This window comes from Pantherophis guttatus, chromosome 2 (genome assembly GCF_059756535.1).
Source record: "Pantherophis guttatus breed Tessera chromosome 2, ASM5975653v1, whole genome shotgun sequence".
Classification (NCBI taxonomy): Eukaryota; Metazoa; Chordata; class Lepidosauria; order Squamata; family Colubridae; genus Pantherophis; species Pantherophis guttatus.
The window spans coordinates 103,312,550-103,338,659 of NC_142064.1; the positions used below are offsets into that span (position 1 = coordinate 103,312,550).

General features: G+C 39.8%; 1 protein-coding gene across 4 annotated transcripts; it reads left to right on the forward strand.

Moving 5' to 3' along the window:
• Positions 1–283: 283 nt before the first annotated feature.
• On the forward strand, positions 284–24,996 carry GDAP2 (ganglioside induced differentiation associated protein 2). 4 transcript variants are annotated; one of them, XM_034411042.3, is made up of 15 exons: positions 510–595; positions 2,505–2,735; positions 4,338–4,477; positions 5,614–5,634; positions 6,099–6,252; positions 10,658–10,746; positions 13,302–13,378; positions 16,764–16,923; positions 17,744–17,894; positions 18,289–18,365; positions 19,422–19,498; positions 21,011–21,150; positions 21,780–21,834; positions 22,296–22,439; positions 24,192–24,996. In XM_034411042.3, the coding sequence occupies exons 2-15, from the start codon at positions 2,560–2,562 to the stop codon at positions 24,231–24,233; spliced, it is 1,503 nt and encodes a 500-aa protein (XP_034266933.1). In that variant the 5' UTR covers positions 510–595; positions 2,505–2,559; the 3' UTR covers positions 24,234–24,996. The 4 variants fall into 4 exon arrangements, with proteins under 4 accessions (XP_087744452.1, XP_034266935.1, XP_034266933.1 ...); XM_034411041.3 differs by having other exon boundaries at positions 520–693; XM_087888326.1 differs by lacking the exon at positions 5,614–5,634 and having other exon boundaries at positions 284–595.
• The last annotated feature ends 1,114 nt before the right edge of the window (positions 24,997–26,110 follow it).

Sequence of the window (26,110 nt, forward strand, 5' to 3'; positions counted from 1 at the left end):
ACTCCTAGAATTCCACACTTCTTAAAAGTTGTCACGTCTGAGAAATCCTGATCCCTATATGCGCTGTTATATAGAGATATCCGCAGTGAATGGGACACTTTTGCAATAGCCAAGCCTTTAAAGCGATCTACCGTCTAACTTTACAGACGCTCAAGCTTCTAAGTCTCTTTCCTTCCCAGTTTGCAATAGGGAGCGGGGAGGGCGTCTCGGCAATTGTTAAGTCCCCCCCTCCAAACGAGACATCCCCAAAACCCACAAGGTCAGCAGGTAGCAAAGACACGTGTTTCTCGGCCAAGAAGTTGGCCCGCCGCCCATGTCGTACAAAGCTCAGCCGGCTGTCCTGGCGTCTTTGGGGGCATCTGCCAGGCCGGAAAGCGATTGGAGCGAGCGAGCGATCGCAGCCACTTGTCTTCCGTTCGTCCTTCTGCCGTTCTCGATCTTTTCTCGCATCTGCGGCTCAACCTGGGTTTGAGCACTCGGATACCACGGGGCGGAAAGCAGAAGGCGGCGCTTGGCGGATTGGGGCGTTCACCGGAAGAGGGACCTGCGAGCGGGACGCGAGGAGTCGGTGGTCGCTTTCCGCGATTCTGCTCGGGTATGGTATGGTTCCGCCAAGCCCCTGGCAAAGGACAAGCCCTGGCCGCCGGGGGTGGCGGCCATGCATCCGTGAGTGCCGCGAGGCGCCGAGCCGAGGTGGGTGTCGCCGACGTCCCCGGGGACTCGGCCGCCTTGCCTTGGCGCGTGGAGCCCGGGCGGCGCGTGCCTTCCTGTCCCCGGGTTCGCCTTTGGCTCGCGGCCTCTCGCCGGCCGATGGGGAGGGGGGGGGTGGGGAGGGGGGAAAGGGCGCGGAATTCTTGACAGTCGTTCGCTGGTAATGGGAGAGAATTATTTTCGCCTCTGAGAAGAGAGGAACTGAAACTCCTGGGGAAGAAGGGGAGGCAGGGCACGTTCACCGGGCTAGTTTTGTTGCTTCGGGGTGGTTCTTCTGCAGTCGGGAGCGGGGGAGGGGGGGGGGATTCGGGTGCATGCGTTTTGCTGTTAGTCAAAAGGCTGGCACCCTGCATGCTGCCCGGAGAAATGTCAAGTTTAAGCTAAACTTCTCAGGGACGACTTCTTCTGACGTTATTCCATTGGAGTTGGGCGGCTAGGTAATTTAAATAAATATAAATATCGATACGCTTATAATTATGTAAATGTAATGATATACTTATAGTATCGATATAAAGCTTTTATGAATTTTATATGTATGTATGTATATATGTGTAATACAAATAGCAATACAATATGTTTCTAGATTATTTAAGATGGATTCTGGGTAAAAAATTGAACTCATTAAATGTTTAAAAAATCCTCATGGTTTTGTGGAGAATTTGAAGTTCATTCCAATCTGCGTGCATGTTGAACCATAACTCTCATGGTTCCAACAAATTGACACTGCCTTGTTGCCCAAACATGGGATTTGAGGTAGAGATACCTATGGACTTTCATATGCAATACTATTGAAATCACTGTTAAAATATGGATCACATACAGCTTCATAGAATGAGCCATATTAACCATATAAGACTTGTTGCAGCCATAGGTTTACGGTTATTACCATGTGATCCACCTGAAGCCACAAATGATAGATTACTTCCACCTGCACAAAATTAATCACAACAGTTACAGGTCTGAAGAAGTTTCAGTGCCTCTGTTGTGACACTTAAAATCACCAGATTTTAATTGCTTTTGTTATATTAATGCAGATTGCTCTGTGATTTGTTTAAAAAATATAAAAGAGACCAAATGCATAACATCTAATTTTTAAACAGTTTTGACCACATATTGTTCATCATAAGAGTTCAAAAATTGTCACATCTTTTAATTATTTCAGGCAGATCCCAGATGGAAATCATGACAATCCATACCTCTGATCTACATTTCTGTTATGGTGGAACCACTTTCTTCATTAATTCTTACTGTATGACCCTTACCTGAGTTAATATTTTTCACCAGTTCTGCTGATAGAATTCCAGCAATTAAAAAAAAATCCAAAGAACCCTGAAAGCAGATTTCTGCCCATCTAATGAAACAATGGTCTCTTGTATGGTATGCAGAAGCTGGGCAAGATCTTAGACTCACATGTCTAACACTTAGACTTCCTGTCATATATTATGGGAAAAAATGAAGCTTTTGTGTGTCTTCACCCTTTTTGACATAAGCAGGGCTTAGAGTTGTTTTTTATCCATATTTTGTTTTATTTCAACTAGACAGTTATAGAAATTAAGATTTGATGTTGGCTTTTTTAAAACTAGGCAATGGAAATCACAAATTGATATTCTAGGTGATATTGATATTCCAGGCACATGAACTCAAAACTTGTATGACTTTATTTTAGGTATGTTGTACTAAATCAGTATTTAAAATGGTTTATGAATGGAGTTATTGATTTAAAGATGAATAATAAGAGTGTATTAAACACGCTGAATTTTTATTTTGTTGTATATTTTAATGTGAAACAACAGCAATATCTCAATAAGCAGTGAAGTGCTTATGAAGTGAACTGAAATAAGTGATTCCATGGATCCTTTGGGAGCTCCTTCCCATTTTGTGGATATTAATACTTTGCCAGGATGGTCTAACTACCACAATGAGGACCAATCAAGCAGCTCTCATTTACCAATCAAAGGGGGAAAAGTTGATGTTCGATCACCCTTCCCATATAGGGAAGACATCAATGCAAAGATAATATTATGGTAAGTTTGCATCTCATTATCTTAAATAGCCATTAAACAATATCAAACATTTAGATTTCTGTCAGATTCATTCCACTAGCAAGAATGAGTTACATTTACAAGCTCACAAAAAATATAAGAACTTCAGGTATTTAAAAAAGAAAATGTTTTGATTATGTTTGTTTATTTTACTGACTGTAAGAACAAATCCTCACAATTTTATGTGAAGCTTATAAAAGAATCTATATTCCTCTTTATCATTCCTTACCGCTAAACAAATTGGATGGGTTGATAGGAGTTGTGATTCATTACACTGAGGACAGTTTGGTGACATATATTTTATGTATTTAAAACCGAATGAAAGAGACATTTGGGATTTATTGATAGGTTGCTATCATAGTGCTTGTTGTTTTCCAATATTCCAAAAATAGTCCAGAATGGGACCAAATTTGGTATAATAGGAGAATCTGGCAAAAGAAAAATGAAATTTAAAAAATATCTGGACCAAGCAGGGCTCTGTGGAGAAAAAAAATTGGAAGTCACTTGGAAGGCTATTGACTTCTCTCTCTTCTCCCTCCTGATCATGTGATTCTGCATGAAACAGGATTTCTTACCAATGGATATTGGGCAGTAGTGGGTTTCAATTTCGGCCGCTACCAGTTCGCTCATGGGCGCATGTCTGCTCTCGCGCGCGTGTAACATTTCTGCGCATGCACAGAGATGTCTGGGTGGGTGGACGGACCCCCCTGCCGCTACCGGTTCGCCCGACCCAGGGCAAACCGGTAGCAACCCACCACTGATATTGGGAATGGGAACTCTGTTGCCAAGTGATAAGGCATGACATCACATCACTATGCCAAAATCCAATGGCAGTTCCAGCAATTCCAGTTGCTATCATTAGGTGAATACACAGGGTCACTGCATCCTGTGGTCACATGATCCCCATTTTATTTAGGTCATTGACCATTTAAAATACAACCAATAATTTGCAACCTCCTAAAGTCTTCCCCATTGATTTTGTTTGTTGGAAGCTGAAATGGTGATTATGTGACTGCACAAGACAGTTGCTCGGTGTCCAAATGCAGGTGCAAAATGTCAGAAAAGCAGAGGCATACATAAACAGGTGCTTTTTTTCCCAGAAGAAAACAGAGTTTCTTATAACCTCTGCAGGTAAGGGTGTTGGAAAGAATTCCAGGAGTCATGCTCTCTGTCTTCTTAACCCTTCTCATTTATAAACATGAACGTATTGATTGGCCTCTTTCAATTCAGTTTTCATTTTAAAAGTATACATTCTCTTTTGAGGACCTCCATAGTCTTAATACATTTTAGGGCAATTAAAGTGCATGTTTTGGATATGATGGCTATTTTTCTATTCATAACAGGTGGTATAGTGTTCTATAAAAAGACTAAAAGGAGAAAGGAATTAAAACTGGTGGTATTTTCTGAGAATAGTCAGATGTTAAAATGTGCAGTTCTTGGTTGTGTTCCATTCTGTCTACCTGGTTAATCAGTACTGCTATGGGAAACAAATAACTAGCTGGAGAACTTCCTTTTTATATGCAGATAGCTTTGATTCTACTTTTATTTCTTCTGCATTGTTAATGAATTGTAATCTTTTCAAAGGAGAGGCGACGTAGCATTGCTGAACTGCACAGCTATAGTAAACACCAGCAATGAGTCCCTCACAGATAAGAATCCAGTCTCTGAAAGTATCTCCATGCATGCGGGACCTGACTTAAAAGTTGAACTACAGAAACTTAAAGGTCAGAATAATATGTCAATTTTCATAAAATGAGCTTTGCTTCAGTTATTCTTTTTTCCCTTGTTAGATACTTCAGGATAAGTGGCAACAGAGGTCAAGTATGCCAAGAGCCACAACATTTGTCACAAATTACTTAGCCACAATTGCATTTTTAAAAACTAAATGACCACCTTTATGCAAGAAGTTCATTATCACCTAGGTAATATGTGAAAGAAATGGGAATGAAATTACTAAGTATTGGAAGAGGTGTTTAGTTTTCTTCATTTTCTAGAATAGAAACTTGATTCCGGGAAGATGTTTCAAGTTTTAAAGAAAAGAATGGATGTTGAAGCAAGAAATGCAACTTTCAACTGGAAAAGGTCTATGATTGTCTGATGGACAGAAAACCTGAACCATTAATGAGTGACCTCACAGTGGTCATTTAAGTCTCTTGGAATTGCACAGTCTAGAGCCGTGATGGCAAACCTATGGCACGCGTGCCACAGGTGGCACACGGAGCCATATCAGTGGGCACGCGAGCATTGCCCTAGCTCAGCTGTAGTGCACATGAGCGCACAGGCCAACTGATTTTCGGGCCTTCCGTGCATACCGGAAGTTGGCAAACGGGCCGTTTCTGGCCTCCAGAGGGGTGGGGAAGGCCGTTTTCACTCCTAGAAAGCCTGGGGAGCTTGGGGAGGGCGAAAAATGTGCCTACTGGGCCCACCAGGCCATCACGTGCCAAAAACAGGGGGAGCATGGGGAAGTCGCACGTGCATGCGGGGTGTGTGCGTGATGGGGCGCATTGAATTGTGGGTGTGGGCACGCATGTGACCCCCATATGCAACCCCCACTTTTGGCATGCGACCGCAAAAAGGTTAGCCATCACTGGTCTAGAGTATTGCACTGCAAGGCCAGATTACTCCTTCTAGTTCAGGCAAAGAGACACTTGTTCAGTTCGTGAAAAGTAGACAAACGTATTTTAGAACCATCCAAATTCAATAGCAAGTTCTCAGACCTATTCCACTACTTGATGGAATTTCTGGTCAGTGAGATGGACTTGTAGATTCTTGTTATTACAAAGACACCATGCTTACTGATTGCATCTGGTGTAATGTGGCAGACAGTGCTAGAAATAACTCTGCTTCCTCTTTCCTCCAGCAGGTCTTGTAATAAGTACAGGTCAGTATTTTCATTCAAGATGTTTTATCAAAAGTTGACCTGGCATTAGAAGACTTGTAATCCTAAACTAGACTTTTCTAGACAGTTTCCATCTATCAATGTTGGTTTATAATTTCCATAAATCCCAGTTAGCTAACAAATAGTTATAGTATGATGAGTTTGACAACAACAAAAAAGTGGCTATAGTATATAACAGACCTGGGTATTTTACAGGCCACAGGCCATATTCAGCCTGTGGGCTGTCCCAGTTGGATCCTCGTGGGGTTGGGGGTGGGAGCTTTGACTTTGTCCTCCACAACAGTCCGCTTGGGAAAATGAATTGCCCACCCCTGGTGTGTAAAGTCCTTGGGCCCAAGCCCAAGCCCATCCAGGAGTATAAAGGGTTTAGAATAAAGGGTTCGAAATTGAAAATAAAATGCTTGGGTGGCCATTGGTTTGACATTGCTGTTCTGTTTTCTTATTAGGTTGTCGGACAGGGGAAGCAAAGATGACCAAGGGGTTTAATCTTGCTGCCCGCTTCATCATTCACACTGTAGGACCCAAATATAAAAGCCGATACCGAACAGCAGCAGAGAGTTCCTTGTATAGCTGCTACCGCAACATCCTTCAATTTGCAAAGTAAGCATGTCTCTTCTTTGACAGGCAAGTACCTTCTCTACACACCCAAAAACATGCACTGCATGCAAACTATGGAGTTCATGTAGCCTGCAACCAGTGTAAAAACAGAGGTTTTTAAATGTGCCTTAAAAAAGGGCAGTGTATCTAAAATGTTGCAAAAGTATCATGGATGTTATCAAAAATGGCTACTCTGAAGGATCAGCCTATTAACAGATGGTGATAGCAAGCAACAAAACACTGAGGAAGATGTGTTAGTGAGGATAAAGGGCAAAGAAGTTGCCCAAGGACTCAAGGAAAGGGATGTAAACCACCAAATGCTCAGATTTTTGACTTCACATTGATTCAAAATTAATCTTAAATCATTTTTACACACAATGATTCCTGAGTGAGATCTACCAATCCTCTACAGTCCTGTAATTCACAAGATGGCAACAATCTAATTTTTTTCCCTGACTTTACTTGGTAATCAGGATAGCTGCTTTCCATGTTCGGGAAAAATGCTTCTGGGATAGTTGCATGAATCTTCCTTTTTAATTTGTATTTTTGGCCCAGCTGCCAATTTAAACAATTATTTCTTGAAAAAAATAGTGTGACCTAGATGGGCTAATAAACACCTGCAAATAGCTCAGAAACCACAGCTGTTACATCCTGTGTCTCTCAATCTAGCAGATTGTGAAATTACTTTTACAGACACGTGCCACCACCTTCCTCCTCTTATGTACTTCTGTAATTTTAATTGTCCTCCTCACCCACTCAAAATATTAGTTGCCCAATATTAGGAGCAGACTACAAAAAGTAGGCATACTCCTCTGAGCAACAGAGTACAATAAAATATAGGAATGAAACAAAAGTATTTAGTGTGATGTGGAGGACAGGAAAAGGGAGGAGCTGTTCATATCACTAGAATATTCAGTACTTTGCCTAATTAACCCTTTCTTCCTTTCCTGACATAAAGAGAAATCACCAGAAATATCCCCAGTGCTGCGAAACCTGGAGCCCATTAAATTTTAATTTAGGGCTGATGAGAACTAAATACCAGTTCCATTCAACGTCTCTGTCCTCTGCCAGATCACATCCCTTATTCTTTGTTGTTTAGTTACTTGTATGTTATGTTAAGCCATGAAATGTGGTTTATAAATCATAGTAGCTTGGTTCAAACATTCTAAATCTAAATTTAAAAAACCACATTATAGCTTACCATGATGTGTAAAGCCTGTTTTTCACTCCTTGGAATATGATATGCAAACTTTCTGATTTACAAGATTTTCCACATTTTTTAAATATAAGAGATGCTTCAGTAATATTCCTAATCGTAGATCTAGGACTGAATAATAATAATAGGTTTAGTGAGTCAATCACCATTCTGGTTTTCCTAGCCTGACTCACTACTGCTAAACTAGGCTCATCTGAATATTCTTAGTGTATAATTTTCTCCAATTCCTTTCAAATTCCTTTTGTGTTTATAGTATTTTATTCCTCTAGGCCAATATTTTATTTATTTATTTATTTATTGAATTTGTATACCGCCCTACTCCCGAAGGACTCAGGGCGGTGAACAGCCATGAAATAAAACATATAAATACAAAATTTAAAATAGATTAAAACGAATTAAATAATTTGGCTGAACAAATTTAAAACCCCAATAATTTAAAACCAGATTTAAAATTTCCATTTAAAAAGGGGAAAGACTTAGGTCAGGCCGGCTTGGTGAAATAGGAAGGTCTTAAGCGCGCGACGGAAGGTACGCAGATCCGGGATCCTCCGTATCTCCGGGGGGAGCTCGTTCCAGATAGTAGGTGCCCCCACAGAGAAGGCTCTCCCCCTGGGGGCCGCCAGTCGACATTGTTTGGCCGACGGCACCCAGAGGAGCCCCTCTCTATGGGAGCGTACTGGTCGGTGGGAGGCTATTGGTGGTAGCAGGCGGTCCCGTAAATAATCAGGTCCTAAGCCATGGAGCACTCTAAAGGTGATAACCAAAACCTTGAAGCGCACTCGGAAGACCACCGGGAGCCAGTGCAGCTCGCGCAGGAGAGGTGTTACATGGGAGCGCCATGTCGCTCCCGTCACCACCCGCGCGGCCACACTCTGCGCCAGTTGGAGCCTCCGAGTGCTCCTCAAGGGGAGCCCCATGTAGAGAGTGTTACAATAGTCCAGACGGGAGGTGACGAGGGCATGAGTGACAGTGCGTAAGGAGTCCCGATCTAGAAAGGGGCGCAACTGGTGAATCAGGCGAACCTGATGAAAAATCCTCCCGGTCACGGCCGTCAAGTGCTCTTCTAAAGACAGCCGTGAGTCCAGGAGGACACCCAAGTTGCGAGCCCTTTCCGTGGGAGCCAATGATTCGCCCCCAATAGTCAGCGATGGCACCAGCTGACTATATCGAGACGTCGGAAACCACAGCCACTCGGTCTTGGATGGGTTGAGCCTGAGCCTGTTCCTCCCCATCCAGATCCGTACGGCCTCCAGGCACCGGGACATCACTTCAAGGGCATCGTTGGGGTGGTCTGGGGTGGAGATGTACAGCTGGGTGTCGTCAGCGTACCCCGAAACCACGGATGATCTCGCCCAGCGGCTTTACATAAATGTTGAACAAAAGGGGCGAGAGGACCGATCCTTGTGGCACCCCACATATAAGGGGCCTCGGGGTCGACCTCTGCCTCCCCTCCGTCAACACAGACTGCGACCGGTCGGAGAGAAAGGAGGAGAACCACCATAGTACGGTGCCTCCCACCCCCAACTCTTCCAACTGATGCAGCATGATACCATGGTCGATGGTATCAAAAGCCGCTGAGAGATCTAACAGGACCAGGACAGAGGAGCACCCCCTGTCCCGAGCCCTCCAGAGATCATCCACCAACGCGACCAATGCCGTTTCCGTGCTGTACCCAGGCCTGAAGCCCGACTGGAACGGATCTAGATACGTCGTTTCATCCAGGTACTGGGGGAGCTGTCGTGCAACCACACTCTCAACAACCTTTGCCACAAAGCGAAGGTTGGAGACTGGACGATAGTTAGCCAATACTGCCGGGTCCAGGGAAGGCTTCTTGAGGAGAGGTCTCACCACCGCCTCTTTCAAGGCGGCGGGAAAAACATCCTCACCCAATGAAGCATTTATAATCCCCTGGAGCCAGCCTCGTGTCACCTCCCGGGAAGCCAGCACTAACCAGGAGGGGCACGGGTCCAACAAACATGTGGTCGCATTCAGTCTACCCAGAATCCTGTCCACATCCTCAGGGGTCACAGGATCAAACTCATCCCAGATAACATTCTCAGGACCTGCCTCCGTCATCCCCGCTGAATCACTGGACATTGTTTTGGGATGGGATGGGAGCAGTGGTAAGATTGCCGAAGGGATCTAAAGTAGAAAGATTCATATTAGAATTCATATTAAATTGAAATTAATTCATTATAAGTTCATTTGAATTTAGTTTATGAAATCAATAATTGTCCAGATAATTACATCATAATAGTCATTTTATCCATCCAGAATAGTTGAACATTTATTTTCCTTTTATTCTTTTTAAATCCTGTAATGTTTAATGTTTTTTGCTTGTACTTTCCTTCTATGAGGAATTTGCTATATTTTTTATTATGCTCTTATAATTTTATTTTTATAAATTTGGGTTTTGCCACATTTTTAGACTTTGATCAAAATTCTACCTTTTGCTATATCAGTATTTATTTATTTTTATCCTGCCTTTGTTATTTTTTCAAATAACACAAAGCATTGAACTGTTAAACCAAGGATAATTATAATGCATATTTGTGTGGGTGAGTGCATTTCCCCTTCATATTGTAATACTGTCTCTCCCTATCTCCCTATCTAAAAGCAACATAAAGGAAGAAGGAATCCAAATGACTCTTTTTTTTGCCAGCCTTTTTAAGGTAGAATTCTGTTGCTGCAGGGCATAAAAACAGAAACTTGAAAGTTACTGCTTTCTCTTCGTTTGTTTGTTTTATCAAAGAAAATCAACATGGGATAATCTTATATTTCTCACTCACTACACTTTAGGGGCTAAGATGATGTTTGTGTAATTTCAGTTCTTGCATTTCTTCCTTAAAATTTTGTAACTTCCCTACACTTTTCAGAACCATCATTTTCTCTTTCCAGAATACACATTTTTAAAATAATCTTTGAATGTTCTTCCATTTTTAATTCTGTAAGTAGGCCAAAGGACCTGCTTTCTCCAAAAAAAATTTGGAGTAAGCCGCCAGCTTTGATTGGTGATCTTAATCACCATTAAGAGTTCTATCCTGAATGGTTATAGAACCAACTCTTAATGGTTCTATAGCTGTTCTGTCCTAAATAAATACATACAGGAAGATTGGCATGCATATGCTTTGACTTAGTAGAATTGACGTTCTTATGCCTTGCTGAAATTATTCTTTACTGATGTTATTTTAGGGAACAAGCAATGTCCTCAGTGGGGTTCTGTGTGATAAACACTGTGAAACGTGGTTATCCTTTAGTGGATGCAACTCACATAGCATTGCGTAAGTATCCTTGAAGGGGTGGCTGTTTTATATAACTGGTACTTCAGAGATCAGATCTCTCTGCCTTGAAGCACTTTACAATCTTTTTGTAGAGCAAAAATAGACTGCAGAAGGAGAAAAGAATAATGGAGGTAAGGAAAGAATATGTGATAATATCAATGAGTAAGTGTTATAGAATGGTGGATCAAGTGTAGGTGGACAATCTTTTATGGCCAGAAAAGGTAAATTTTGATGTTTATTTTTCCAGAGGTCTGGTCACAAGTGCAAATGATTGAATTATATCACTGGAGTAAATGAGGTTGAATTTTTACTTATTTTGAGTTATGAGATATTCTATCCCATATATAATCGCCACACTCTGGGGTATTAAGGGATGTAAAGAATCAGATTATGTTGAGGCTTATCATGCATCTTTCTAACTCTTTAAAAATTCACACATTCTTACCTTGTATCGATTTTTACTCCTTCCCTTGTTTCCATTTCTCCACAAAATGATTGGCAAAGTGAATGTGTAAGTTATGAGATACCAGGTCTGATTTAAAAGTATACACCAAAGATTTTGTAGAAATGTATGCATTGTATTTCAGTCATAAAGATATAAAAAGTAACAATACATACAAGTAATAATTGCATGGTTGTGGACTCTTCTCTAGTTCATTTCAGGGAATACACAAGCTTCTTTATTAATATTTGGACCCACATACTCTATTTAAATTAGATCAGGTTGACTGGCATCAACCTTCAAAAGTTTTGCCCTAGCCAGCATGGCTAGACATTGCTATTTATTGTATTTTATAAAGTGCAAATGGTGCAAAATATATAATAACACAATTGTATTCCTGTTTTAGAATTTGGCACTCAATTGGGTCATTTATGTTACACAAATAAGTTAAAAACAAAGGGTTTGTAAATACAAATAGATACCCAGACTTGCTTTATTTACTTATTAAGGTATCTGTGACCAGATCATGTGACTCTAGTCAGCATACAAGAAGAAAAGAAAGGAAAATGATAATCAACCAATACAAAATGCATTAAACAATACAGACCTAGGTCTTATCAACCTCTCTAAAAACTTCTGATGATGGGGAAATCATTCTACAGTTTGGTCCAGTGGTTCAGGCGCCAAGGTAGAAATTGAGAGATTGTGAATTCCCAGTTTGAGACTTTGGGACAATCACTCTCACTCAACCAATTTTCCTCACAGTGTTATTGTTGTGGGAAAAATAGTAGGAAGAAGGAATATTAGATATGTTTGCCACCTTGAGTTGTTTATTAAAAAAAGAAGGGATATATACAAAAAGTAATTATGCAGGAGGGTCCATGATGAATAGCATTACAACAAGAGTTCTACCCCTTTTATAAACATGTTGCAATATCACATGTATAAATGTAAAGGGCAGAGCTTGCTCTGCAACACTTGTTTGAGCATTCTGATAAAACATCTGTATTCTGCAGATGCATTGACTTCTCTATTTGTTGTGTAGTTCTATCTACAGATCTCTTTTGTATGGTTTCTGTTTTGATTAAAAAGAATTATCATGAGAATAAGATTACAATTAACACGAGAGTAAGATTACAACAATTCCTGAAATGCTGCCTTTCAAGATAAAATAACAGAAGTGTAGGTAAACTCTGAGGCACAGATTAGCATCCCTTTCATGGATTCCACAGTGGGTGCTGTTTCATTTGGAGGAATTAAGGGGCTAAGCAAATGAGAAATGGATATGAGGTGTGAGAGCCAATATGGTATAGTAGTTAAGGTGTTAAATGTGGAGGAGTGGGGAGTGGGACCAGCATTCAGTCATTGAGTGGTCTTAATGACTTTGGTCAGCCTATCTTTCTTGGCCCATCTTATATTACAATGTTTCTCTATGAATCATTTTAGGCAAGATGGGCAACTCTATGCTGATTTCAGCTTTTGGAGGAAAGATAGACTCTAAATACAATAAAATCCTCTGTAAATCAGACAATAAAAGTCAATTTCAGCCCTCAAAAATCAGCCCCAAATCCAAAAAGGTAATGGGTACGCATGAGACATCAAAAACCAATAAGAACATGTAGTGACTCTTCCAAGCAGATTTTTTTATTATTTTACATCTATAGGCAGAATCTTAAAACTACTATTTACGTGAAGCATGTACTTCGGAAACTATTAGGAGGTGTTGTCTTTACCCTCTTTTTCTCATGCTACCTGAACTGAGTTGTACCTTAGTTCTCTGGAATGGATATCTTTCCTCCCACTACATTATATGGGGTGTGTGTGTGTGTGTTGGTCCTGCACAGTGTTATCATCAACATTTGTAGGGTTATTAGAGAACCAGCAACTCCATGCAGCAAGAAAGGATTTGCTTTTACCCTGTGGTGCTAAGTAGATCGCATGGAAAAGTTAGACAATCATCCCTGCAAGCACTTTAGGTATTTCTGTTATTTCATATTATTTCATTTGTTATGAGGATGACCTTTAATTATTATTCCTCCTATATGATAGGCTTAAATGTTGGCTTCCTCTCATTTTTCTGACTTGTTTTTCTTGACATTTCCTCTACCACTAGGTACAGTCCGACGATTTTTAGAGATTCATGGGGAAACCCTTGAAAAAGTGGTGTTTGCCGTTTCTGATTTTGAGGAGGTATGTAAAATAACTTGTTGGCAAGCATTAGCTGTACAGTTACGATATTTGTTTTTCCTTATAGCTTTCTTTTGAAATGTATAATAAACTTAATAAAAGGAACTCTCATTTTCATTAATTCATAGACTTCTGGGTTTTGCTTCAGATTCCATGTATTCTGATTCAAAAGTCGATATATTTTGGATTGTAGATTAAAAATTAGTGAGCACTTTCATTTGCTGATCTTAAGTAAAGTGAAGTAGATTTATGTTTTATTTCTAAAATATGTTGAAAATGTAACTCACTAATCAAGTGATATTGATTCAAATGATGCTGATTTCTTGTTGTATAAAATATGGCATAATACAGAAAATATTAGTATATAGTGGAACCTCAGTACTCAACTACTTTGAAATTTGGCAAATTTGGTACTTGACACATTTTGACATGAAAATTTTGTCCCAGTACTCATCGTTTGTTTGGTACTCGACATACAGGCTAGGACTTGTCAGTGTCTGCTGCCTTGTGACTTGCTACCCTTTCCAGCCAACACAAAGGGTCACGCATTAGTCACATGGTTTGTTTGGTACTCGTCATTTTTAGTACTCGTTGCGCCTTCTGGAATTAACAAGTTCCAAGGTACCACTGTACCACAGGGGAAATAGATCCACATTCCTTAAACCCTGAATTCCATGTGTTTTCTTAAGCAGGGGTCCTCAACCCCTGGTCCATGGACCAGCACTAGCCCGCGGTTTACCAGCAACTGGGCCTACCAAATAAGCAAAGCAGCACATGAAACCAAGCCCCCTCCGGTCCGCGGAAAAACTATTCTCCATGGAACCAATGCCTGGTGCCCAAAAGGTTGGGGGCTGCTGCTCTTAAGTGACTATTGAGTGAGTGCTGAATGGAGAATACTTCATGATTGAAGAAAGCATGAAAAAATATGAGCAAACATGTTACTGCAGAACTGCACAAGAGCTTAATATTAAATAATATATTTAATGTTCAGAGATTCTTCTTAAGCAAGATGAAAATAGAATGACTTGTGGTTCAAAATTTTTATCAAAGCATAAAATAAAAAATATAAAGAAAAACGAAAATATAGATAAAATAGGGGAAGAAAAAGGGAAGAGAGAAAAGTGTAGGATAGAGGGGAGAAAAGAAAAAAAAACATTGACTTCCAACTCCTTTTGGTGCAGTAGAATAAGATAATAACACAAAACCTCAACTTTTTACTTTTATATAATACAGTATATACCAGCTATTTCTATAATACCAAATCTATCTAATCAACTATTGTGGGAATCAAAGTATCCTTCTATATTTGTGCATAAAGTAATCTTGTTGCCATCAACATGTATAACAATCAAAGTTCCAAAAAATTATCAAGTTCTTTATCCATTAAGCTTAAAAGTAAAGTCTCTGCTTTTATCTTTAAGAATCTTCTGTATTTGATTGTGAATCCTACGCCAATATTTCTTTGCTCAAAATCCGTATCTTCCAGTACTTTACGTATAAAGCCTCAATTTAAGTTGTCAAAGGCCTTCTCTGCATCCAAACATATTAAAGCTGCCTGTTTCTCATGATAAGATGTGGTGAAAATAGAATGGAAAGGCTTTTAGATAAGTAATCCATATTTCTGCATGTACTGGTTTAAGAATGTTTCCTCTGTTAAAAAACACATCCATATAAAATGAATGTTGAAGGAAGGAACACCAATTTACAATACTAACTTTAGGTCACTGTTGCAGCTTTTTACATGTTGCCAATTCTATAAAGTGATCTAAAAAAATGTTTGCAAATCCCTACTTGCTATTTGTTACAATTTTCCATAATAATTTTCCATAATTGATTTCTCATTGTTTTTTATACCAGTAACCATAGCATCCTCCTTCCTGTGAGCAGAGGTAGAAGGTGCTGTTTTGCAATGGTTCCTTTCTTATCTGAAGGGTTGATTTCAAAGAGTGACAGTGAATGTTACTCCACACCAGGGGTCCTCAAACTTTTTAAACGGGGCCAATTCACGGTCCTTCAGACTGTTCGGGGGCTGGACCAGCTGGTTGGGCGTGACTAGGTGGTCATGTGACCGGTTGGGTGGGGCCAATTTAGCAGTTCAAACAATACACACAAATTAAACTTTAATTTGTTATGCTCCTGAGGGTGGAAAGCAGGCTAGTGAAGCGATGTGGCTGCCTTGGGGTGTGTATGAGGGACTTCTGTTTGTGTGTGTGTGTGTGTGTGTCCCTCCCTCCCTCTCTCTCTGGAGGCCGGGGAGGCAAAAAATGGGTCCGTTTTTGGCCTCCAGAGGCCTCCGCGCGTCTCGTTTTTGGCTTCCCTGGCCTCCAGATGGCAGGGGCCAGTAGGTAGGTGGAGTGATGTAGGCAGGGCAGCCTTGTGGTCCTGCGAGGGCCAGATTAATTGCTTCGGCAGGCCGTAGCCATAGTTTGAGGACCCCTGCTCCACAGTGTCAAGACCAGTGCCTTGAAACAGTTGTGATTCAGCAAATATGGTGAAGCTGAATCCTAATCCAGTTTAGATCCTGTAGGTAGGTGGTGTTTGGAAATTTAGTAGTTTTCTATACCAGGTCATACATTCCCTGCAGGAAGAGGATTGAAAGCTATTCATTGTGTTATCTCTGTTAATGGAGGCATAATTGTGCCAATTTTGCCCACAATAAGGAAGTGACCAAGAAAGGCTTAGACTCGTGATAAACTTTTGTGTGTGTGTGTGTGTGTGTGTGTGTGTGTGTGTGTGTGTGTGTGTATGATGGTATCAACTTTCTACTGTGCCTTATAAAGTTGGGAGAGTCCCATACACCAACTAGCTGTAAAAACAGGTGGTTTTTGGTTATGCATTTCAAGGCATGCTGAGAACTTCAGAAGCACTAAACTCAGCTGATATTGACATACATCTGTGTTTAGTTCAAAGAGAGTTGATACCAAAATGAAACTTTGGGGGTTGGTTAGATTGTCTTCAGAGGCACACAAAGTGATTTGGAAAGAGCTAGGCACCTAGCTTCAAACTGAAAAATGGGAGCTTGTCATCTGGGTGACATGTTGGGATATCTTGAAAGTTTATCACTCTGTGTGTGTGTGTGTGTGTGTGTGTGTATGTGTGTATGTGTATGCACGCACTTAGCAACCTATCTCCCTCATAGACAGTCAGAATGCAGAAGAAGTTTTGCCACACTGGACACACTGTGATGCCTACCATATGTCAGCTGGATTTTCGGATAGTTGCAGAAGTTAATTTTCTTCACATCGAAAAGCTAATATTGATCAATTTATATGATATTGGTATGACTAGTAATTTCATTTTAACACCAGTTAATACACTTCCTGATTTCAATCTTGCCCTGAAAAGTGAAATGCAAGATGAGACCGTTTTCAAATTCTCTTTTCTATAGCCTACTTATCAGAAGATGCTGCCTCTGTATTTTCCAAGATCACTGGCAGAAGAGAGAGAGTCCCTGCCTTTACTTCCTGAAGATATAGGAAATGCAGAAGGGGAGCCCGTTGTGCCTGAACGTCAGATTAGAATTTGTAAAAAGCCAGGTGCTCCAGAGGGTGAGTCTGCATTTGTGCCAAAGTAATTTGCAGATGACTTAAAACAGGCAACCAACCTTAGAGGGCTGCGAGTTTTACATTTAGCATTATTATTAATATAAATTATATCTCCATATTAACTTAATCCTGACCCATTTTTCAAAGTTAGTTTATGTATGTTTGATTTTTATAACTAAGAGTTTAACAAATAAAATAAAAAGTTAGAAAGTAACAAAAAAAGTTATTATGCTTCTACCCTTTTTTGTATTGAATAATTATCATCTTAATTCACCACCACCACCACCATCTTTATCCCCTTTTCCTCTTCAAATTCTGAAATCATCGATTTTATCTTTTCTTCTTTCAACAAAAAGTCCATATAAGTTCCCAGTCTTTCAAAAAGATTTTATTTTCATTTTTTCTCTGACCAATCTGGTCAGTTTTGTCATTTCAGCAGGTTCAGTTAAATTTATAATCCAGTCTTCAACTGATGATATCTCTCACCTCAACCAGACTGAGAGAGAAATTCAGACAGGCTTGATGGGAGAGTCACCTTTCACGGGCTATCCAGTGTTCAGCACTACTGCTGCTTTTTGCTCTCCACAGTTATCCGCTTGACCTATTCAAAGCTTGCAATATATTGTAAACTGTAAGTGGTAAAATTTCATCAGTTCAGATTGCACCAGAAAAAGAACTGCTACTAACCTCTGATGTTTTGCCATAGAATCTCTTCTAACTGCAATTCGTTTTCATTCAAATGGCCCCTCGTTTTCCTGTATTGCATGTGTAATATGACATCCTCAGGGACAGACCCGTCATTATCCCGGAATATCTTCTGCAGATAATTCTGATGAAGAGGAGCTAGAAGCTGACTTCTCATTTATTGGTTCTCATGCTTTTGCTCGAATGGAGGGAGATGTTGATAAACAGAGGCGTCTTATCCTTCAAGGACAACTGTCTGAGGCAGCACTACAGAAACAACATCAGAGAAAGTAAGGCACTTTTTACTAAAGTCTCTCTCCTGTTTGCAGGTCATTAGTTTTCACTCTCTGGGGTTGTGGGTGCTTGAGAGCAGTGTACTTATTCATTCTGATCACAGGATAGTGTTCTGCTGTAGTAGATTTTTTTTTTCTTTCAAAGGAAAAATCGTGAACTGCTAGTGGGTTTGGACAGACTTTTTAAGGTTGGCATGCAGACAATGGCTTGGTTCTGATATTTGTTTGGTTGTTTCCAGTACAGTTCTTTCATAATTAGTTTCCTTTTTAGGTTAAGTAAGAAATGCATTAAGATATTTGTCAGAGTATACATAGTATCAGGTTTGATGTTTATGCTAATTGTGCTACTAGAAAACTAACTGTTTTGCAATTCTGTGTGATTGCCTTCTAGTTACAACCGTTGGCTTTGTCGAGCAAGAGCTGAGGACCTGTCAGATATTGCTTCACTTAAAGCATTGTACCAAACAGGTATGATTAAGGTCAAATTAACCAAAATGCCTGTGACTCCTGCATGATGAGTGTGGAAAGAAAAAGCAGTGAATGCTTTATGCTATCAATGAGAAATTTAGCCTATAAGAATTTACTTATGGTTAATTTTCCTTTAGAGTTATAGTAGCTACGTAATCAAGATTGTACTAATTTTAACTATTTACATATTCATTGGAGAATAGCACTAGCACTTGCACTTAGATTTATAATAGTGCTTTATAGCACTTTTTGAATGGTTTACAGTGTCAGCATATGCCCCCAACAATCTGGGACCTCATTTTACCGACCTCAGAAGGATGGAATGCGAAGTCAACCTTCATCCAGTCAGGATCGAACTCCAGGCTGTGGACAGAGTTAGCCTACATTCTAATCATTCTAACAAGATTTCAATAGTTAAGAAATACTGTTCTACTTATATTTGTTAGGTTTAGAGAAAAGTTAGCCATTTGCCTGAAAGAGGACATAATGTGATGTAATAGGTAGTCTTTGATTCCTGTGCAACCCCAAGCGATGCTGACAATTTTCAAACAATGATTTTTAAGCTAGATTTGACTTGGTGTGTGTGTGTATGTGTAGGGGTGTATATGCAGTGGTGAAATCCTCTGCCGGTTGCCACTGGTTCACTGCCCACGCATGCGTGGTGCTCGCCAGACACATGCTGTGTGCGCGCATATGCAGTGCACACCAGATGCACACTGTGCACGCATGCACAGTCTGCACCAAACACGCACTTTTGGATTGCCTCCTTTTTTTTTTTTTTTTTTAACTTTTTAAAGCATTTTTAACTACCGGTTCCAGAGAACCGGTAGTAAAAAAATGCTTAAAAAATAAAAAGAAAAAATTCCGAAGATCAGCTGAGTGAAGTGCGATCGTCAGAACTTTTTTTTTACTTTTTAAAGCTTTTTTTTTTACCGGTAGCATTTTTTACTACTGGTTCGGGTGAACCGGACTGAACCAGTAGCATTTCACCCCTGTGTATATGTATTCTAAGTTCTGGAATCTGAAATATGGTCCTGATATTCATTCTGTTCATAGGAGTTGACAATTGTGGTCGTACAGTGATGGCAGTTGTTGGAAGGAATATTCCTGTAACCCTTATAGACATGGAGAAGGTAAGAACCCGAGAAATATTTCAATAGTGATAACAGTTATTATTTTAGAATTTTAAGAAATCATATTTGTACATGCAGATTCGTTATTCATCCTTAAAAGGACATTTTTAAAGGTTTTCATTTGAGACTGAAAATAAAACCCACTCTGGGCACAACTGACATTCCAAGATTTGGAGAGCCTACACAACTGCCTCAGAAGACACTTCTATAATGCAAGCAGTTTTGCCTCAGCTGAATGTACTTTGAGGTCTACTGATCCATAGCCACAAAGATTATTATAGGCGAAACAGTTTTGTTAATTATTCCCAAAGCTGACGGGAAACCAAAGCAGTTTCATCTGAATGGCCATTATTAGTCTGCAATTTAGTTCCCGTTCATTGCTCACCAAATGAAGCTTTCAACCATTTCCAAAGTCAACTTTGCAAACAACGCATTACAAAAATCATAGAGGATTTTGCTAAGACTATAAATCTGGACAAATTGCAGTTGGTGTAAACTTTGTGTACTTCATATAATAGATGTTCTATACTGTATATTAACAGTACTTTAATCATCTGCAAGGAGGAGTGCAGTTACAGCTAGTCCTCAACTTGGTCATACTTACGACCAGTTGCCAAGTGCTTCCAATCATGCGATCATCATTTGCCGTCTTCTCTGCTGCTTTCTCAGAAAATCAAAGGGGAAGCTGGCAGGGAAGGTTGCAGTCTGCTGCTGACTACCAAAAATTTTCCACTCATTTCCATTCACGAAATCTTTCTTTGGACTGCAGAAACTAAGTTTAGATCTTCAGGATCCCTGCTTTGATTCTCCAGCTCATCACACAGAGGGGAGAGGAACTCTTGTGCTGGGCTGGAAAAACAGAGAGGGGATTGCGAAAATTCCCACTTCATTTCTTCAGTCCAGAGTAGGAATTCCCTTCCACACATAAAAGGAAGGAGAACTCCTCCAAAAGTCTGAAGAAATGAAGTGTGGGTTCCACACTTATTTTATCAGCATAAAAGGGATCTAGGTTGATGCATTGCTGAAGGTGCTGGGCTAGAAACCCAGAGAGGGTGAATTCTAGCCCCCTCCCCGCCCCGCCCCCGCTTTGTCATGAAAACTGGTTGGGGACTTTGGGCCAGTTGTACTTCTTGGCCCAGCCTACCTTGCAGGATTGTTGTTGTGGGGAAATAGGATCATTATGGGATTATGTTTAGCTACTTTGAGTTATATAAAAAAAAAAGATGGGATAAAATTTTAATAATTCCTGCAAGACGAATTAGGCTGAAGCATAGGCAAGGCTATCAGATCAGTTTCATAGCTGAGAAGAGGGTCTAATACCTTTTGTTCTAAATGCACTGTCTCTTATTCATTGCTATTGTTGAAGAGAGGGGAAAGCCATTTAGTTCAACAAAACATACTATTTTCTTTCTGTTGAGGAAAGTTTTCTCAGTACTATTTTTGTAGAATTACAAAAAAGAGAGGATGCCACATTTTGTGTCTGATGAAATAAATGTGTGTTGTTTTTTTCAGGCTCTCTTGTACTTTATCCATGTGATGGACCACATTGTAGTGAAGGAATATATTATTGTCTATTTCCATACGCTCACTAATGTCTACAATCACTTGGACTCAGATTTCTTGAAGAAGCTCTCTGACATTGTCGATGTGAGGTAAGTTTTATATTCAAAGGTCTTGAAGCCGTCTTTCCATATTGGCGTCTGTGATTAAAAAGCACAAGAAAATTTGCTTTAAAGAATGTACTGTACATGCTCATGAGTAAGCTGAGAATTTTAATGCCAAAATCCACCCCAAAATCAGATGGGCTTATATGAGAGTATATATAATAATACTATTTTAAATTACCCATATTTCTCATATATTTTCAAGTGTAAGCCCATCCACGGAAAAGCCGAGTCTTTAATTTTTAACCAAAATACCATTTAAAATGTAGGTCGATTTATCTGCAGGTGGTTCAGTTTTGATGGTATTTTGATTAAATATTCAAGGATCAGCTTATCCACAGATGAGCTTATGCACAAACATATATAGTAATGGGGGACGGGGATGGGACATAAACTTAATAAACACCAAAGCTGGATGAAGGTGGGTGTAGGGCTTTACTGTGAAAACTGAGATAAGACTTCTTTGCAAAATCAGAGGTTTTGTTTCAGTTCCTATCCTGATATCCAAAAATGTCAATCTCGTCTTGAATGCTAAGAGTTCTGTGAAAGGGTTGGGTGGTATCATGTCATTAGTTAAATGTTTTAAGATTTAAGAAACTTCTTTTGTTTTTAACCAGGTACAAAAGAAATCTGAAGGCCTTGTATTTTGTCCATCCAACATTTCGCTCAAAGGTGAAGTGTGTCATCTCCAGGTGGAAAATGTACATTTTTGCATGCTATCATAAAGTGCGCTCCTGAAGTATTGAACGATATTGCTGAGGTTACGCATCCTGGCATAGAGGACCGCTTTGGCTACCACAGACTCTTGGAAGAGTCACGGGATATAAGCCTAACCAGCAAACAATCAATTAAAGGGTTTTGTAAAACAAATTACCCATACAAACCTATTTATTTACATTTATAGCATGCTGTTCTCTCCTTTTCCTTGACATATTCTCTGTAATGTCTAGCTTAAAAAGCAGTTGCTTGGGGAAGGAAAACTTGTCTGTTTTGCTTTAAAAACTTGCAGGGTGCACTTATGGTATTGTATTAAGTACGTTTCTGTTGCATGTCTCATAACTTCAAGATGATTGAATCATTTATAGTCAAATAATTTTTAGAAGCAGCATTAATTTCCCTATTCTTCCCTTTAGGTTTCAACCTGGTTCTTCACAACCTTTACTGTCTCAGGTCTAAAGGACAAAGTTCACCATGTGGAAAGCCTCCAGCAGTTGTTCACAGCAATACCCCCTGAACAAATTGACTTTCCTCCATTTGTTCTTGAATATGACATCAGGGTAGGTGAATATGCATTAGTTTGGCTCTTCCATGTCTTTTAGATTTCATGAAGCAGAGTGGGGTAAAGAAACGTTTCTTTCATTTAGTCTACAAAGATGCTGGTGTTTTGCTTTAGAAACAGCTAGGACTTGAAGGCCATGTTGGATTGCTTGGGCTTTTAAGAGAATATGCTGCAGAACACTTTTGTGTATTGCTGAAAATACACATTGTATTGGTGTAAGAACACATTATCTAGAGAATAGATGACCACTCATGTTTAGAGCACAAAGCTGTGCTTCATAGGAGGCTGTTATTATAACCTAGAAAATGTTCTATAGTTCTTGTCACCTTGAATGAGCTCCATTACAAAAGCTAATGAGTGCATAGGAGGAAAGAAAGGCATAAAACACAATAGTATGGAGTAGATAACTGTTGTCTAACATAAAGTGCATTTTAACAAGCTGTTCTTTATCCCAAAAATGTCATTGTGCCTCCTGTCCTTCCTACGTCATCTGTTCCCCCCCCCCCATTCATTTCTAAATTAAGGTTCCTGGACTTCATTTACAGTGTAGTTTATTGGGTGTTTCATTTTTTGAAATCTTACAATGTACATTGTGGCACATCTTTTTATACAGGTTAGTTTAAAGGTACAATAGTTTTTCTTGTAGGAGTGTGAAAAGATGCAAGTGAAAGCACTAGTTTTCGGTTTTAAAAAAAGCAAAGGGAAAGAAATTATTGCCTGTGACCTACCTTCCCTTGATGCATTCCTAGTGTGTTATGGCTTCTTTTCATTTCTCTGCTCTGGCACGTTTCTTTGTTTTCACTGGAAAGATCTTACAACTGTTGTTTTTAGCATGGATACACCACTTCCTGACCCATTTTTCATATATATTCTCCTGTGGCTAGGCAGGGTAATACCTAAAAAAAAATTGGAGGCTTCCTTCAGTTGGAAAAAGAAGGAAACCTGAATGCAGATGAAAAGAAAGGACACTATTTGTACAGTGTACAATTTGTTGTGTGGTGGGTTAAGCAATGCAATCTAGTCTGGTCCATAGTATCTAAACTTTTCTAGTTCTCCAATCTGTTTAGGAGTAAAACACTGCAATTCAGATGACAGGGCTTCTTCCCCCTACAATAAATGGCAGTGACTTGGCCCAGTGTGCTATCTATGGAATTAAATCTGGAATTAAACATGTACCGTATTTTTCAGAGTATAAGACGCACCGGAGTATAAGACACACCTACCTTTTTTGGTGAGGAAAAGAAGAAAAATAAATCTCCCTCTGCCTTTGAGCAATTTTGCCTCCTTGCTGCAAACAGCCTGCTTTACTTTCATTTTTGTTTTCAGCATAGCTTGATTACCACAAGGAAAAAAAAATCTCCAGCAATTTACCTCTTTGCAGCAAGCAGCAGAGCCCTGCGCAAAACAGCTGAGAGCAAATCAGCTGAGAGTCGGGAGGCCGATCCAATCAACTTGTGCTAATTAGGCTGTGCTGAAGCTGAAAGGAGCTGTTTTTTCTTGCTGTTTGCTTGCAAGGAGGTAACTGCTGTGAGGCAGAGGCCAAAGGGTGGGGGGCCAGTGGGTGGGGGGGGCTACATTCAGTGTATAAGACACACCTAAATTTTCACCCCCTTTTAGGGGGGTGGAAGGTGTGTCTTATACTCTGAAAAATACGGTAGATGTTCAACAGCTCTTCATTTAACAAGACCTGATTGTTATTTCTTTGTATACATATGTTGTTGGTGTTAATGTTTTTTTCTCCTCTCTGCAGGAAAATGGATACTATTCTTACCCTTCTTCTCCAGACCTCTGACTCTTCAGCTCTGCCATTGTTTCCGATTGCTCAACAATCTTTCACATGCTGCTTGCTATTGCCATATCAAGTCAATCTAAGTTATTTACAGAGTTCAGAGATAGGGCTTTCTTCCCCACCTCTGCTATTTTTTTACAATGAGATAGTTGCAAAGACACAAGCAATCAGAAAACTACAGGGTAACGAACTGTATTTCAGATCTAAGTATCCAGGAGAAAATGGATTTTCCATGTGAGAACATTTTTTTTTCTTTTACAAGATCTCAAGATGATTCCGTTGTTACTACCATTGCATTTTTCCGAGACATCAGTGGCCACCTTTTGGCATAATCTGCAGATACTGGGGGGGGGAGGAGATTGGGGGGGGAGAGATGCAGTATCTATTGTGTTCTATGACCTTTATATATTGAATCCACCATTAAGACAGATATATTTACAGAATTGCCTTTAGAAATGTCTGCGAGTGGGAGAAGAATTATTTGTAAATTGTAGAGTTACCACAAAATACTTAAGCTAAAGGATCTGTCATCTGTTTTCTGTCTTGCCAAATGATGTGAAATGTAAAGGATGTGCTGCTGTGGCCACCTGCATATCCCTCCTCCAGTAAAATTCAAGGGCATGTCAGTACTGCCTGGTGTAGTTGTGTTTCACAGTCATTTGGGAAATAATACAATGTGTTGGTTGCAAGTTGGAAAATTAATTTATGTCATTGAAGAAATTCAGCAATTCACTTTTTGTTTTGAAAATAAATTTATTTGTATGCATCTTTGAGAATTAAGGCTATAATGTCTCATGCAGATTACCTGTTGCAGGTTCTTTGCTTGTTTTCCAGATCATGAAATCAACAATGTTAATAGAACATTTTTACTACACAACTATTGTAACAGAAACAAAATAATGATGTCGGTAGATGCCAATAGTCTATGTGTGACTTCAGTGTCACAATGGACAATTAATCTGTACAGGTAGTTCTTGAGTTATGACCATAATGGAGCCTACCCGTTATAACTCTAACTTGTAAAGTCATAAAACAGGTCAGTCACACGAATGACTCAATTTTGCAACTCTTTTTCGCATCAGCCATAAAGCAAATGGGGCAAAACTGACATAAAATGTGATCATGTGATTGCAAGATGCTGCAAACAGCTGTAAAGCAGCTGTGTTGCCAAGCACCCAAAATGCATTCATATGACTGCAGGATAGGGGAATAACCATTGAAATTTAGAATCCCGTCATATGTCCTCTTTTTGAGTCCATCATAACTTTGGCCACTAAGTGACCAATCCTAGGTCCAGGACTGCCTGTAAGTTAATTGAGGTACAGAGTTGTCTGCAATTACTGTGACAGCCTTGGTGAACCTCAGGCCTCGCAGGTGTTGAAATACAATTCCAACTGCACACCATTGGCTCTGCTGCTTCATTGGAACTATGGGAACATGTGGTTCATTGACACTGAAGAACCACATGTTCCCCACCTCCTCCTATAGTGATGGTTGAATGGCATAGATTGGGGCAGAAATCAGGAGAAGGAAATAGAATTGATTGGCTCAGAGTAGCTGCTATTGTAATCCATGCTACTGGATGGGGAAACTAAATTGAATGTGATGCATACTACTGACCATTAAAAAAAGTATTCATTTCAAATAGAATTTTAAAAAGCAGCTGTAAAAGTCTCCATCCGAGGATATATAACCATTGTGTTTGAGACCAGTTTATTTAAATTTGAAGGTATATAATAGCTAAGAAGAATTGTGCAGTGCTATCATCCCTCTTCATCCCTAGAATTGGAAGAATTTTGTATTCTGTGTGAAGCAATGTCTCAGGCAGTGTGGAACTAGAGTGGCTGTCCTGTTCATTAATGATAACGCAGAGGAAGCCC

Excerpts from the sequence above, each read along its gene's own strand:
- GDAP2 (XM_034411042.3), top strand. The coding sequence starts at position 2,560 with ATGGATCCTTTGGGAGCTCCTTCCCATTTTGTGGATATTAATACTTTG. Across the intron at positions 13,379-16,763 it reads CCGTTTCTGATTTTGAGGAG|CCTACTTATCAGAAGATGCT; the intron begins GTATGTAAAATA and ends TCTTTTCTATAG. Across the intron at positions 21,835-22,295 it reads ATCCAACATTTCGCTCAAAG|GTTTCAACCTGGTTCTTCAC; the intron begins GTGAAGTGTGTC and ends TCTTCCCTTTAG.